The 16,959-nt window shown below is 45.7% G+C and overlaps 1 protein-coding gene and 1 long non-coding RNA gene across 3 annotated transcripts in view; one reads left to right on the top strand and one right to left on the bottom strand.

Moving 5' to 3' along the window:
- CENPH (centromere protein H) overlaps positions 1-16,959 on the bottom strand; it is a 213,946-nt gene that overhangs the window by 29,335 nt on the left and 167,652 nt on the right. Inside the window, exon 8 of the mRNA XM_078675195.1 lies at positions 236-396. Within this exon, the coding sequence (XP_078531321.1) occupies positions 236-396 (161 nt within the window). The remainder of the gene's footprint in view (positions 1-235; positions 397-16,959) is intronic.
- Positions 1-16,959, top strand: part of LOC144818115 (uncharacterized) — a 345,075-nt gene that overhangs the window by 197,367 nt on the left and 130,749 nt on the right. The window lies entirely within an intron of this gene.

The following is a 16,959-nucleotide window of genomic DNA, read 5'->3' as shown; positions in this document are numbered from 1 at the left end:
TTTGCATATCCTTGTTATGGGGGACACTTTGCTGTGACAATCAATTTATTTCATTGCTGGGAAAAAGCTCAATAAAATGTTACTATTACACATAAGTGCTTACGTAATAGGTGTTATGAGACCACTCAGTGTGATTACTTGGCGACTTGAGAGGGATAAAATGTCTAGTTGGCGCTACAGGGATCCAAACACTAAACGTCAGATTTCTCGGTTAGCATTACAAAGTAAAAATTACCTGGAAAACATTTTGAACAAGAGTAGTGAGCTGTACTTCCTCCTCTAGGACACCCTGCAGCCTTTTAAGCTCCTTGCTTTCAAGAATTTCCACATCTTCCTTCTGTTTCTTCTTCATAGTTTTAATTTCGGACATCATTGCCTCTCCCGTTTCTTTCAATGCTGTTTACAAAAATCACACTATGTATCACACACATACTAGACATTTTATGAAAAGTTGAAGCCATTCAATATCACGATTTTACATTTACCTTAGTTATATTATCTTTAAAGACAATGTAAACTTTATTTTCCATTATTTACATTTGGGCATTTTATTAAGAAAATGTTAATGGCATTCTTACTGAATTTGTCAATAAAACAGGTAATCCTACATAGAGCTTCATTTAACATGAATCTGGATTCTTTAATAATGTGGCCAAACTGTCATTAATATCTGATTGTACAGACTTTCAAAAACGGATTTGGCATTTTGGTCAAAAAAGGGTAAATAACACACGTAGTAGTAGGAGTAGTAGTATACTTTATTCGGTAGCCAGGTACCATCAAAGGGCACATGTGCAAAACATTGCGAAAATACACCCAAAAAACATTTTAAGACATGTCACAACACAATTTATTTAAAAACAATACTATTCAGAATTCATTTTCTTTAGCCATTACTTGCGTGCAAAATAAGAGCAAAAGTCAAGCAGAGCTATGTGCAAATTAAGCAACGAATACATAAAAACACATACAAATTATCTTTCATATAATAAATGAATATTGTCAGAATAAAACAGTAGTTTAAAAAATGTACTTGAAGGCACAATCAGTAGTCTGCCACGTTTGTGCCAGATTGCCTGTCAAAATTTTCTCATAGCAGTGACTATTACTGAGGTGGTGTCACTCTTTAAAATTCTTAAAGCCACTAAATAGTTTGTCGATTTCAGATTTCAACATATGAGAATAATCAATTTCCGGCGCTGGCTATGTTAACTCGGACAGTAAAATAATGTGTGCCTCATCTTCATCTGCAAGGAAACATAATGGACAAATGATAGGGCCGAGGGCCTTATGCCATTGACTAGTTATTGATCTCGGGTAAAATGCCAAGTCGAAAACGGATATGCAGACTTTTAGCTGGAGGGGAAGAAACAAAATCAAAAAATGCCTCAAAACGGTTTAATATCTAAAAAAAAATTGTGAATGTTACAGTTAATTGGTTATTTAAGTGAGTATCTTGAATCTAAATCCAATAACTAGATTAAAGCGCGGGAATGGGCTGAACTGGCGAGGAGGTGATCTCTGAGATGGCTGTGCAGACTTCACGCCAATAAGCAAAGACCCTAGGGCAGAGCCAGGCAAGGTGTGAAAAGTCCGCCGCAGGTGCAGAACAGCGCATGCATCCATCACTCGGAATAAAACCCAGCTTAAACAGCTATACAACCTATGCAAGTATTTAAAATGAATAAGGCGAAGGCGGTAATTTGGGGACAAACGTTTAGTCTGTTTGCAGCAGTAAATCCAGCCTGGGGGATGTCGATACCTAGGTCCGCACTCCATGACGCGCGGGCGTGGTCAGTGCATATGGATGAGGCCGCCAACGTGAGGGCGTAAAGTTTGCCTACCCCTTCGGAGGAGAAGGAGAGGAATACCGAAAATCCAACGTGCTCATCGAGGGAGGAGGCTGAGGGATCATGCGATGCAGCTCCCTGCAGATTGCACGTAACTGATTGAAGGTATTACCCGTGCAGATATTCGCAACTGTGGTTAACCCTAAACCCGTGGCACGTTTAGCAATACCAGAGGGCTGTAGAGGGGGGAAAGCCGGATGCCGAACGATCGGCATCGTTGAGGCTGAGAGCATGGGGGCATCGGAAAGGCGGCGAATGCCCTCCCAAGCCCAGCGTAAAGTCTCAACCGTATCTATCTCATTGCTTGGGAGTTTGGCTGGGGCAAACAGGGCCGTCGTGAGCGGCCATGGGGCAGCGGGATCAGCTTCGACCGCCACGTGCGGTTGGAAAGGGGTGGGTGGGGTGAAGCCTGAAATGCAAGAAGCTGGCCTGGGTACAAAATGCGTAAAGCGGAATGTTAGGGGCGCCAAGGCTGTCACAAGCCACTGGAAGTGTAAGAGTATCATAAGTGATCCTCGGCTGTTTGCCAGCCCAGAGGAGAGAGATGACCAGGGAGCGGACCCTGCGAAAAAAGTGGGCAGTGAGAGGAATAGGGACATTCAACGATAGCTGCTCGACCGGCCAGCGACAGGGGCAGTCGGCTTCATATGGGAATCTTCGACTCGAGCCAGTCCACCGTGCGACCGAAGTTGGCTCGCCAAAGATTGTCAACATCTCTGCTCAGCCAGACCCCCAAATAACGAGTGGGGCCATCCGCCCACACAAAGGGGTAGTCCGGAGTAAAGGGCCTAGTGGCGTCAGTGAGAGGGAAGAGGACCGATTTGTTCCAGTTCACCTGAACACCTGAATAGCCGCCAAACCTGATGACCTCGTGCACCAAAGGACTGAGATTTTCCTGGGGGTTGCCGACATAAAGAGTAACGTCGTCCGCATACATGGAGACCAGTAGGGTGCGGGCCGCAAACCCAATGCCCCTCTGTGTGTGGTGTTGACGGAGTCTACCTGCCAATGGCTCCATTGCGATGGCGAAGAGCATAGGCGAGAGCGGTCACCCCTGACGGGTACCATGACCAATAGGGATGGTATTTGTAATGAGGCCATTAATCCGGAGACAGGCGGTAGGAAGAGTGTACAGGAGCGAGATCTTGCGAATAAAGACTGAACTGAAGCCGAGACGTGCAAGAGGGAGAATAGAAAAGGCCATTCGAGAGTGTTGAACGCCTGCCTTGGTGGCGTCGAGCAGGGCAGCCATGGCAGGGAGCGCTGGATTAATCTGATGGAGGACACAGAAAAAAGTCAGACGATTAAGAGATGTCGCACGGCCGGGAATAAAGCCGGACTGGTCTGGGCGGGTGATATGCGGCATGCGAGCGAGAAGACGTGAAGCAAGCAATTTGGCAAAAATGTTATTATCCGTATTTATGAGGGACAGAGGGCGACAGGAGTCACGGAGATCAGGGGGCTTATCCGGTTGGAGCAGAAGAGATAACATAGCCTCGCGAAGCGAAGGTGGAAAGTAACCGCTCTCGAAGGAGTCATTGTACATGACAGCCAAATGTGGCAAGAGAAGCGGGGTGAAAGTCTTGTAGAATGAGGCAGGCAGGTCATCCAGACCAGGAGCCTTGTCACCAGGCATACCATTTATGGCGGCGAGTATCTCCTCTTTCGAGAAAGGCTCATCCAGATATTCCTGGTGATGGTTCTCGAGCCATAGTAGTTTGAGGGTTTAAAAATACTGGTCAATGACCTCGCGTGGAGGAGTAGACCCCGAAGTGCACAGTTGTGCATAGAAATCAGTAAATCTCAACTTAATTTCTTCAGTGGAGGTTGTCCAAGCGGGACCACCATCCTAAAGTGCTGTTATAAAGGATGCTGCACGAAGCGGACGAAGGAAGTTGGCCAGAGTCTTACCGGGCGGGTCCCCCTTACCGAAGGGACGCGCCTGGGCCTCTGTGCCCAGGAAGGAGAGCTCTCTATTGGCCTCCTCGGCAAATTAGGTACGTTTCTCCCAAAGTCTAGCACGTGTATCAGGAGTAGGATTGAGAGCGTGGGAGGATTCCAGGGTACTTGATTTCTGCTTCCAGTTTACTAAGAGCGCCACAAATAGAGCGTAGGACCCCAGATTGTTTGGAGATACACTCACCACGGATGATAACTTTGAACCCCTCCCAAAGTATGGAGGGAGAGTCCACAGAACCCTTGTTAAGCTCGAAACAGTTAGTAATAGCGGTCTGGATCTCGTCGCAGAAAACAGTCACGTAATGCGTTAGACGGAAGCCGACACGAAAAAGCACGCTGAGGAGAATGCGGTAGCCTAAGGCTAAGCTGAACCGGCGTATGGTCGGAAAGGGTATGCGCCTCATGGTCGACAGAAGTGAGCCAGGAGAGGATGTCCGGAGAAGTTATCCAGAGATCTAAACGAGACCAACAGACACGGGTGCCAGTGACACACGTGCCCTCGTGGACTGCAGGGCGCATATGGCGCTAAGCGTCAAACAGTGAATTCTCTATGAGAATGGAGCTAAGGAGCGCAGTGGCGCGCAGGTGAGAAGCTGGGGGGCCAGAGCGATCCAAAGCAGCGGACAATGTGACATTGAAGCCCCCTCCCCAGAGGAGCGCCGCAGGGCCGAGGAATGAGATGTGATGCCATACCTGAGCAAAGAAGTCCGGGTCATCAGTATTCGGACTATATAACGCAGCAATCGTCAGGGGTTGGGTCAGAAGGGAGCCATGAAGGATAACAGTCATACTGTCTTAGTGTAAAGTGCGGCCAGTGGTCATGTACTGGTGTATAGGACATAGCAGAGCAGGAACAATTCGATGCAACAATGCAAACCCAGGAAAATAAGAAAACATGTGGACAAAAACCAATGCACCTCAGAAGGAGGCAACAAATCCCAAAAACCCACCACCCACCCACACCAACGCCAACCCCCCAAACAGGATGAGAGAGAGGCGACAAATCCCCAAATATTCCCCCCCACCCACCACCCACACCAACTCCTCAAATAGGTCGAGAGTCCACCCAACCCCACCCTGGGAACTAACAACTGGGAGGGGAAAAGTCAATGTCCAAAGTGGTAATCATCCTGCGGGGGAATTGTGGTGCTCGGCAGTGCTCGGCATACTTCCCTGCCAAAGAGACAGGGTGGCCAAGCTGTAAATCAAGACCAGATACCTAAGCAAGCAGAGCCTTGCAAGGGAACGTCCGTACCTGGCCCAACAGCAAACCACCAAGAGCCGGGGAGCACGGGCTAAGCCCGATGGAAACAACATGCAGGGAGCCAGAGTGAAAAACAAAATACAATTAACGCTGGAGAAGTGGACGAAGTCAATCATTGTCACTTAAGACGCCGTAGGTTGAGTCCTGAGAGATGGCTGGAGTGAGGCGATGGGTGCGGTCAAGCTTCTTGGCGAAGGAGAGAGCATCCTTGGGATCAGGGAAGACAAGAGTTTTGGAGCCCTGCTTGACAGGTAGCTTGGCTGGGTATGCGAGGGAATAGGAGACATCGTGCTTTTGGAGGATCCGTTTTGCAGGCTGGAACTCATGGCGGGCAGCCTGCACCGCCAGGGTGTAATCCGGGCAAAAAGACAGGGAGTTACCTTGATGACGGATCTCGCCCCTGTCCCTGGCCGCCCGGGGGATGGCGTCACGATACAGAAAGTTGAGGATTTTAGCGATGATGGGGCGAGTAGCCAGTCCAAGAGCAGGGCCAGAACCAAGGGAACGGTGGGCGCGCTCCACAATGAAGACCGGGGAGAGCACATCACCAAACAGTTCGTGCATCAATTGTTCCACAAAGTCCTCCATTCGCGCAATGTTCGTGGACTCAGGCACCCCAGTGACTCGGAGGTTACTCCTTCGAGAACGGGCCTACAAGTCCTCGTTCTTGGAGCGTATAAGCTCTACGATTTTATCCATTTGCAGGAGTTTGACGATCCTGGGTGGCGGCATCTTCCGCGTCAGAGACCCTAGTCTCGACATGCAGCAAGCGGTTTTCGTACGAGTTCACCCGCAATTTGACCACAGCCAGACATGTAGAAAGCTGGTCAAGCTGGGCAGCTATGCCAGAGACTGCGGATTTGACCTCCAACATTATGGTCTTGAGGTTATCCTCCCGGGAGGCGGCCATTTCCACGGGAGGTGGGAATCTCCTCCGTCGGCGACTGCGCCGTCCTGGCGCGTCAGACGGCGCGGGTCAAAAGTATGTCTCGGTTGTTTGGGGTCAGCCATACCCATGTCACCAGCCAGGAGGGGAAAGGGCGAGGAGCGCCGCAGAATAGCAGGGCAACAGTCTACAGAACTACAAGGACGACAAGCAGAGCAAGAGGAGGATACAGCAGGCAACATCTAAGAAGGCACCAGGAGAAGAGAGCGAAGGCGGATCATGCGTTCTCACCCTCAAGAGACAGCAGCAGCCCCACCCGGGCAGTCAAGCCAATGGCAATGAGGAAGCGCTCCGTAAGTGTGGGGCACAATTGCGGCGGGTCTGGCCCAAAGAGGCCAGCCGACGGTGAGGCTGTGCTCCACCAGGCAGGGAACATGGGCTGCGGAAGCTGTGCAGGCGTTGCAGGGGGTGCAGCTGCGGAGAGCGGCGTGGCAGGGATGCAAGAGGGGTGGCGGGTCCAACACACACGGGGCCAGAACCCTCAGAGCAGCAGAGATGGAAGGGGAGACAGATGTGGGGGCCCGCGGCGTGGTATGCACCACCCGGAAGACAGCAGGGCTCGCTTGCTGCCGTGAGGTAACTCCGCTTTCCCTGTGGCCCTTATTTTTTAACCTCCCCCAGGACTTGTGCTCACAAAAGGTGCGACGCAAGCAAAATGTGTTCCCCCCCACGAGCCTCTCACCACTGCGGCTCCTCGCCTTGCGTTCGAACACTCCAGGCGTGGGATCTATGCCGTGTGCCACTGGGGCCTCCACTCTGGGTGAGCCTCACCGGAAGACAGTGGGGTGGGCTATATGCTTACGACGAGCCTCTCCTTACCTCATGGCCACCACTCGTACCGGACTTGATAGCACCACAGGCCCCACGTCTTTAGCCTCCTCTCAGAAAGAGCCTCACCTGGGGACAATGGGTTTGGCGATGCGCTCACAACGAGCTCCTCTTTACCGTAGCGGTAACCACTCTGTAAAGGACTTGACAGCACCACAGGCTCCACGTCTTATCTTGGTGCTCTGCCTTCTCGCTGGATGTCCCAGGACTGTGTTGTTCGCCACTATTTCAGTCGTGACCACTGGAGAGCTGAGATGTCGCAACACACCGTCAGCAAACTAACAGATCCCACGCAGCGCTCGTGAAAGGATTTCCAGGTCCCACACAGTCTGTTATGTACACTGCTTGGCGCTCCACAGCTGCTACAAAATCTGCCCCAAACACAGCCTTTTGGAGACAAGCACCACTTGATTCCACGCAGTACGGTAAGGTTCATTCTCACTGCTTCTACATTTATCATTAATGAAGCATTGGCTGTCACTGGAGTACGTATTGGGGGTGATGGTGGACCGTCCCCACACGGTTGTCCGTCGCCAGTGTTACAAAGACGAGGTACAAGTAGCATTTATCAGAGTCTTCTTTATTCCGTCTTAACACCATCACAGGGTTCCAGTCAGCTGTGAAATGTTGGCACATTCTTGCCTGGGCTGTACCATGGGGTGGAAGGGCAGAGGGGCGGCAGGTTATACCAAGTGGGATTACAACAGTTATCTATCTCAATGGACTACTTTAATAACATAAAATTTGGCACAGCATCCTCTTCCTTACGTCAGGCACCATACTGCCGTAACCATCCAGCATACCACAGGTATCTTGGACTTAAAAATTACAACTAATATGTTCTACAGAAAATAATTCTTTCCACTATTCGTGTACGCACACAGCAAATTTACTCATATTTCATACCAGGATAAAGGTGGGAACCTACCAAGTCTCCGCACCGTTGTGACATGTACGGTTACTATTTATTACTGTTGGACCTTTTCTGATTGACTCATTAGGTCCTGTTCTCCCAGGTCACTCTATATGTTACATTTCAAGATGGCTGCACTGCTTTTAGCCACTATCCTACTCGTTCTTAGTAGTCCGTCATCCGTTTTGACAGACTACTCAAGTACACAAGACTCACATGGCGTCCTGGTCCTTACTTTGGATGCTGCATCGCCTCAAACCACCGCATTCTACTGGTATTTTGCACATAATATCAATATGCTTTACAAATCCTCTACATGTTATGTGTGCGTTTACGTCGTAATTATTCACATTTTCGACCTCGATATAGGTGGCAGCTTACGAAGGTCCCTGCACAGTTTATTATGCAATTATACCATTGTGACCGGCACAGCTTTGGCTGGTCGCATCAGAAGGTCCTGTTCTCCCAGTATATTTTAATGGTTATTTGTCACATGGGTCTTACATACCAGTAGTTTATTTTGTGTTTTCATTTCACCAATATAGTTTTCGGGTTTCTGACCAGATGTCTTTGACATCGAACGTTTCAGTATTTCAGTACATTACAGGGATCAGATGTATTACTTATATATTCAATATAATATTGTTCCTTTCACAATTCCTTGGCGTTACTTAACAATTCCTTACTATATATCCAGATAGGAGCCAAATACGAGACTCTCATATTAACATCATGCTCATTACTTGGGAGCGACGCTTACTGTAAGCTACTACTTTCTTTATTGAACCTATTGATAGGTCCTTTATTTGGACATAAGCATTTTTACTATTGACTTTTTCATACTGTTCGTATAATACTTTAGCTCACTTTACAGTTTAAAGGGAGATCACCCTTTGGACTCTACGTGGCTAGTTAGTCGAAGGTATCTGTTGTTCTTATGGTTGTCAAATTAGTTAGTTCATTTTTCCACATCTGATTGAAAACACAATTTTCCCCAGATAGAAGATTTCTCACATATTTGTATAACCTGGTTAAGTTTTGGGGCAATCCAGTCTGAAACAAATTTGCTTCCCCTATATATATAACCGAGTGGTACGTTACCTGAGATTTCTTTTTTTTCTTTGTCATGCTCATTCTGCGCCCGATGATGCCAATTACCTAATTTTACTTAGGTGACCAAGCGGGATACTCTTTTCTCATACCGGGCCAGTGGACACCGCATCTTCTTGGAAGGAGCACATCTAAATGCTACATTGATTGTATTGTATTGTAATTGCATTTATATAGCTCCTACTACCCCTGACGAGGCGTCGAAGCGCTTTTTCGGCGAGTAGCACGCCACTCCGAGACTCAGAGGATTAGTGTTGAATTAGTATAGTGAAACATGAAAGTACATTTTAAGTGGTGGATAGGTTAGTCAGTTATTTGGATTTGGAACGATAGCAGAAGGATAGAGGAGGATAAAGGTTTGTATTTATATAGCGCTTGTTGACGCACGCTGTTCAGGAAGCCTACAAAGGATTAGTGGTGAAATAATATGGTGAAATATGAAGTAATTTCAGTGGTGGATATTAGTCAGTTACTTGGAGTGAGAAGGATAGCGGACGGATAAAAGGGGAAGAAAGATTTGCATTCATATAGCACTTGTTACCCCTGATGGGTGTCGAATCGCATTTCTGGCGAGTAGCACGCCAGTGCGGAACCCATAAAGGATTACTGTTGAAAATTAGTATAGTAAAAATAAAAAAATATGAATTAATTTGAGTAGTGGATATGTTATTCAGTTATTTGGGTAGTATATTAGTATAGTTTAATATGGAATTTGAGAAGTGAACATGTTAGTCTGTTAATTTCGATTGAAGAAAATAGTGGAGGGATAAAAGAGTGAAAGTTTTTTTTTTCTCTAGGTCTTAGCAATAAGAGGAGGCTTTTGGATGAGTAAAAAAGGAGTTTTGGAGGGTAGGACTCAGAGGAAAGAGATAAGAAAGGTTTGTTTTAGGGGATCGGTATAGTAAAAGAGGTGTCAGATGATGCAAGGAGGGGTAGAGTAGTAGAGAGTCTAGAAAGGGTTATGTTGGCAATCATAGTAGTGGTATGGAATTTGAGATAAATGAGAGAGTGGATGTAGTGGGTATATTGATAGATGTATAGGATCAGAGATAGGGTAGTGCATTGGAAGGAGTAGTAGAAGAAGTTTGAGATGAGTCAGAAGGTTGGGCTAGAAGATATATTGAGCGCAGTATAGGCTGAGAAATAGGGTAGTGCATTGGAAATGCTAAATTAGAAGAAAGTGATAAATGTATAGATCCATAATTACATTGAAAGTATATAGATACATAAAGGAGGTAAGTAAATGTAGATTAAAGATATTGATAGAGGCACCGGATGAGAAATAGGGTAGTGCATTGGATATGCTTTTTCAGGAGAAAAGTAACAGACACACAGATCCAAGCACATGGAAGGTACATAGATGCACAATGGAAGTATGTACATGTAGACCAAAGATCATTTTTATTTATTTATTATTATTATTTTTTCTCTCAACAACATAATTATTTTACATGTTTATACAAAGTATTACACAAAGATATCTATAGTGAAAAAAAAATGCTTGTATACAGAGGTATATGCTGTAAATTTCTGTTTGCGTATGGTGCTTATGTGGGGAAGAGCCAAATCTTGAGTGGTTTTATGAAGATAATGTGGTTGTCGGTGGACCTTATGTTGGGGGGTAAAGAGTTCCATAGTTTGGCTGCTTGAACAGAGAAGGATGTGCCACCCATGTTTTTTTTCTTGTATGGTGGGATTTTGAGGCGAGATGCTCCTTTAGAGCGGAGGTTCCTTTGTTGAATGCGTTTGGTGATTTTATTCCTGATGAAGAGCGGTCCCATTCCATGTATTGCTTTGTGGGTGATACAAAGCAGCTTGAATGTGGATCTTCTGGCAACCGGTAACCAATGCAGGGCTTTCAAGGCAGGGGAGATGTGGTCTCGCGGTTTGATATGCAAGAGTAGTCTGGCAGCCGAGTTCTGAATCCGTTGTAGTCTTTTCCTGGTCGTTAAAGGTGATCTGTGGTGGAGGCTATTGGTGTAATCGAGTTTGGACAGAACAAGGGAGATGGTAGCTTGGACCTTGTGTGGAAATCCCAAATGAGGGAAAATTCTTTGCAGCATTTTTATAGTAGCAAAGCTTGATCTTGCTAGTTTATCCACTTGGGCATTCATCGACAGCTTGGAGTCCATGGTCATTCTGAGGTTTCTTACTTCCTTCGATACTTTAGGCAGTGATCCCAGTTCATCAGGCCATGCGGCATGCGGGTTGTAATGTTTTCAATCGCCACACGGGAGTATTTCAGTTTTTGAAGCATTCAATTTGAGATGGCTCCAGGTCATCCACTGATCCACAGCTCTGAGATAGCTGAAAATTGGTGATTTTCCAATGTCTTTGGGGCATTCCAGTTGAAGGAGTATTTGCGTGTCATCTGCATAGTTATAGCACGTGAGTTGAAATTTATTGATCAGTACTGGTAATGACTTCATGTAGATGTTGAAAAGCATGGGCGAGATGATAGAACCTTGAGGGACCCCTGCTTTTGTGGAGTATGGTTTGGACGAGAAAGGTGGGGTATGGATGACATTAGTTCTGTTTCGAAGGTAGGACGCTATCCAGTCTAAAGCAGTTCCCTCTATGCCGGCTTCATACAGTCTTTGTTTCAGAGTGTCATGATCAACCTTGTCAAAGGCAGCTGAGAGGTCCAAGAGGAGTAGCGCAGCAACCCCGTTGCGGTCAAATGTATTCTTTAGGTCATCCCAGATGGCAAGGAGGGCAGATTCAGTGCCTCGTCCCGGACGGAATCCTGTTTGGAAGTCTGAAAGTATGTAATTCTCTTCAATGAATTGTAACATCTGGGCGAACGCTGCTCTTTCTATCAGTTTGCCCAGGAACGGTCCATTTGTAATGGGTCTGTAGTTGTCAGGGTTCAGCGGGTCCAAGTTTGTTTTCTTCAGTAAAGGGCGTATAACTTTTTGAGTTCTTCTGGAAATATTCCAGTAGTTAAGGAATCGTTGATGATTCTCCTTTCTGGAGTGGCAGCAGAGGTTGTTAAAAGAATTGTCTTGAAAGATTGTGGCGGACAGGTGTCAGAAGGGCTGCCGGCAGGCCTGCTTGCTTTGACGAAGTCCATAAATTCATCGTGTGAGATGTGTCGGAAGGAACGGAGAGGTTTGATTAGAGCATTCTTGGATTGTTGTTTTGTACAAGGGTTGGTGCTTTGTTTCTGTTTTAAGTACGATTCCAATGTGTCTGCTTTGTCCTTGTAATGATTTGCCAGTTTGTCTGTGAAATCTTGAGTAACAAGATGAGTTCCTTCTAGGCAATTTGGTTTGCGAAATTCATTGAGTATTTTATAGAATTCTTTATTTGCACATTTAGCGTTTTGAATTCTGTCTGAATAGTACCTTTTCTTAGCTTTTTTTGATAGCAGACTTGTATATTTTCTGTAGGTGAAGTTTGTCTTGTTTGGCATTTGTTTTGAGCCAGGTACGGTGCAGCTTTCTAATTTGTTGTTTTATGTCTTATTTCTATGTTTCTCCAAGGCGCTTTTTTACTTTTGTTCTGTTGTGTGGTTTTGAGTGGTATCAGGATGTCAAAAGCTTCCTGTAGCCACTCATATAGATTTTGAACAGAATTTATGCTTTCCAGATTTGTATTGGATGTTAGTTGTGTTTCCAAGTGTTCCAAATTGAGTTTGTTCCTCGGCCGATAGGTGGATGGATGTAAGGTAGTTTTAGGTGAGTCGCTTAGCGTTGTTTTATGTTGGAAGGCAAGCAAGTGGTGGTTTGCCCATGTGACTGGAGTTATAGTTTGAAAGGTAACTAGTTCAGTATTAGCAAAAATGACATCTAGGATATGTCCAGCGGTGTGTGTCGGATTGTGGACAATCTGATGCAGGTTCAATGCGTCTAGGCCGGTGATTATAGTTTTTGGATGAGTCATATTGGGTTTATCAAACCAAATGTTAAGGTCACCCAGAACGCATAGGTTGGAGTGTATTGTTATCAGGTTTGAAACTGTGTCTAGAAGTGCGTCTGGGAATGTTGCCTTGCTAGGTGGAGGTCTGTAAAGGAGCAGGAAGTTACAGGAGGAAGACGGTGTAGGATTGCATCTTGTTAGAAGAGCCTCACCATTCTTTATGGAGATGTTGTCACTTTTAGTGATATGTACTGTTTGCCTGAATACAACAGCTAGACCACCTCCTTTTTTGGCTATACGATTTTGGGTGATTATTTGATAGCCTAGAGGAATGGCTTCATGCAGGACTGGAGCCATATCTTCTCCCAACCATGATTCGGTTATGAATAGTATGTCTGGTTTTGTAACGGTGAGAAGGTTGTAGATGTGATGCTTGTTTTTAGAGAGGGATCAATCATTTATTAGTAGACAGTTTAGTGAGTGGCCTTTGGTGATAGTGGGACTTTGTTTGGTAGAAGAGTGATCAGTATTGTGTGGGTTTGTAGCAGTTGTGTTCTTAGTGCTGATATTAGCTGTATTAGGATAGCAATCGTGTAGCTGTTCTGTATCTTGTTCCTCATCCAGCATGCTAAGAAGGCATTTTGATGGGTCTGCATGTGTATGTGTTGGAGATGGTGTTTGAGAGTGAGTTGGAGTGCTGTGTTGCTTTTGTGGTGTAACATTGTTGTGAAGTAGACATGGGGAAGCAAAGTTGTGAGGTGTGGCATGTTGCTTATATTTTTTGTGTGTGTTTAAGGCGGAAGGTGTATGAGTCAAGGGTGGGTCAGCATGTGGGTCATGTAGTAATGTTCTAAATTGTCCAATGGATGAGAGGCGGTTAGAAGAGAGGTGCTGTATTGCTGTATCTGTGTTAGGTGTGGTGGAAGAGTGAAAGCTTGGCATTGGAGTTTGTTCCTTTGTGTGGTTTGAAAGGTGGGTATATGTTTGTATTTTGTGATGGTAAGTATTATGAGGTGTTGCGCTTTGAAGATCTTGTTGTGCTGGTGTGTATGATATGTTTTGCTTTTGAGGAGTAGTGAAAAAGGGTGCTGATGTATATGTTTCATGCAATGGATTTGGTTGTGTAGTATTGTTTGTGAGAGGAGGTTGTAACGTAGAGGGGGTTGTTATGTGTTTATGAGTAGAGTATGTTGTGTGTAGAAGGGAATGAAGTAGAGGTGAGAATGTTTATCTTAGACTGGTTTGTTGCAAGAGTTACACAGTGTGGTGTGTGCAGTGTGTGTGTTGTGCGTTAGTGTTATTATGGTAGAAGGGAGAGGAGGGTGTTTGTTGGACAACTGATGGAAGGATGATTATACGTTTGTTAGTGATAAAAGGTGGTGTGTTAGGTGTATTTACAGCAGGGAGAGTGTGTCTGAATGGGATGTAGTTATGTATGGTGTTGATTGGCGCTGTGTTAGTGATGAGTGTATTGGTTAGTGGTATAGGATAGAGTTGTGTACTGTTTGTAGGTGATGGTGGATATGTGTGGTAGTTGGGATAGTAGAGTGTGTAGATGTGGTTTGGTTGGGTTTGTAGTGCAGGCTGGTACATTAATCTGTGCATAGTGTTGTGCGTGGTGTACATGTGGTGTGAGTGTGTTGCTCTGTTTGTGGATGGTGTGGGCTGGGTATTGCTAAATGAGAAAAAGGGCAGCATTTCTGGCCCTAGTCCCGAAAAGTCTAGAACAGGCTCAAACAGGAAACTGCCCTTGTCCTCTCTGCCCTTAGCCTCTCTGCCCGGCTGAGACGCCCTAAGCCTGGCCTTTTTTATAGCCCTAGTAATCAGGTGACCCCTTCAGCCAATGGGAACCCTAGCCCTAACACTACCCAATCACAACACTAGCCCTAAAATCTGGAACCAATTGGAGACCGGGACCTTACAGACAATCTTAGCCCTAGTCCAAGCACCCAATCAGTTCAAAAACCCTGATCTCTACGTCCAATATATGCCCTAGCCCTTCCAGTAGTGCCAAAACAAGTCCATGCAACCAATGGCACAGGTAGCCCTAGTCCCTACTTCCAATAGAAGGCCTAACCCTACTCTAAGTCCCACACAGATTTAAGTGCCGCTTTTGATACGGTTTCTTATACCGTATTACTTGAATCTTTACAGGCACTGGGTATTGCTGGGACGGCGCTTGGCTGGGTGTCTTCCTTTCTAGCAGAACGAACATTCCAGGTGTACTCTACCAGGGCCTCGTCTAAATCTTATCCCTCCCCGTATGGTGTGCCACAGGGCTCTATTTTGAGCCCATTGTTTTTCAATATTTATGTGCAACCACTAGCAATTATTGCGGAAGCGGCAGGGCTTGCATTGTTTTCCTATGCTGATGATACACAAATCATCTTTTCATTATCAGCAGGGGGGGAAACAGGACCCTTCTAATTTGCAACTAGGCTTGCACAGGATTGCAGCTTGGATGCAATTGAATTTGCTCAAGCTTAATGGGGAAAAGATGGAAGTACTAATTTTTGGGAAAGAGTATGAACGCTGAGGCCCCCAACATTGGCGAGCGGAAATGGGACATTTACCCACACCTTCCACTCAGGCACGCAATCTAGGTTTCATCATTGACAATAACTTGTCAATTAAACAACAGGCAGTTCAGACAGCAGCCACCTGCTTTACCATCTTAAAATGTCTAAAAATAATTATCTGGATGCTCCCTGTAAACACCCAAAGAACAGTCGTCCAGGCTTTAATAACATCTCGCCTGGACTACGGGAACATTCTCTTTCTAGGGTCTAACAGAGAGGTACTACGAAAGCTTCAGGTGGTGCAAAACTGTGCTGCTAGATTGCTCTGCGGCCTTCCCAGAATGTCCAACATGGGAATTGCCCTGAGAGAACTGCATTGGCTTAAGGTAGAACATTGTATAACATTTAAAGCCTTATGCTATATGTTCAGAATAAAGATCGGCTCTGCCCCCATATATTTACAAGATCTGGTTCATGCGTACCACCCCCGACGCCTGCTTCGTTCGTCATCAGGAGAACTGTTTGAAATACCGAGGTTTAAACGGTCGAGAATCGGAGGCCGCTCCTTTGCTCTTCTTGGGCCAACCCTATGGAATTCCTTCGCTGATGCGATGAGGAGGGAGAAGCTGTTTCCAGTCTTTCAGAAACAATTAAAAACCTGTTTTTTTAACTTACTTTGCTAATTCCGCTTGTCTCCTAGTGTCTGTTATGGCTTGCGCTGGGAAACCCTTGTTGGGTAGCTGTGAGCATTATAAAATAAAATAACATAACATAACATAACAGCTAGTCCAGCAACCAATCACACCAGAAACCCTAATCGCTACTTCCAAGTAAAGGTCTAACCCTAGACCTAGTCCAACCCTGCTCCCAACAACCAATAACATAGGAAGCCCTAGTCCCTACTTCCAATAGAAATCCTAACCCTAGTCCTAGTCCCAACCCTACAAAGATTGAATCACAGACCCAGAAACCAATCAGAACCCTCAAATACCCAACCAATGAGGACATTAACCCTAATCCTATAGAAATACCAGATACAACCACAAATCAGTGTAGACATGTACCAACCACTAGCAGACCATATAAGGTCCCAGCAACCTAGGACAAGGTTTGCTGGCCAGGGAGTTGGAAGCTGCTTCTCCTGTTCAGAATCTCCTAGGAGACAGACAGGCTCAATCCACACTTTGGACTTCAGCAGGTAAGGGCCTCACTAACTTGAAATCTAACAATACTGTTTGTTGGCCAAAATACGAAGTGCTCAGGCCCTAGTAAAACACAGTTTAAACAGCTCACAGAAGCACCCTCTGATGTAGAAAAAATACCTGTTGCAGGGGGGGGGGCAGGGGGGGGCTGGTTTCACTGGCTTGTGAACATAAAATGGTGGATGGGAGTGCACTGTTTTAACATACAGGTCTTAGCACAGAGCAAAGGAGAAATTTGGAGGGAAACCAGAATTGTCACCAAGGAAAGAGAGGGACAAACTACAGAGGTTGGACTGCAAATCCCACAATTCAACACACCAAATGGAGGCAATCATGGGCAGGGAAAACCACACATTTAAAACACAACACAGGTGATAAAAAAAATGCAATTACAGGCAGGCTAAAAGTACAATTTTTAACTGCAACAACCACAGGCATAGACAGTAAACACGGAAAGTAAAAATCGTTTTTTAAACAACCTTTTGTCTTGGGAAGAGACAGCACTAG

Source organism: Lissotriton helveticus, chromosome 2_1 (genome assembly GCF_964261635.1).
Source record: "Lissotriton helveticus chromosome 2_1, aLisHel1.1, whole genome shotgun sequence".
Classification (NCBI taxonomy): Eukaryota; Metazoa; Chordata; class Amphibia; order Caudata; family Salamandridae; genus Lissotriton; species Lissotriton helveticus.
Note: the sequence above shows the minus strand (reverse complement) of the source record. Positions and strands in the feature narration are given on the sequence as shown.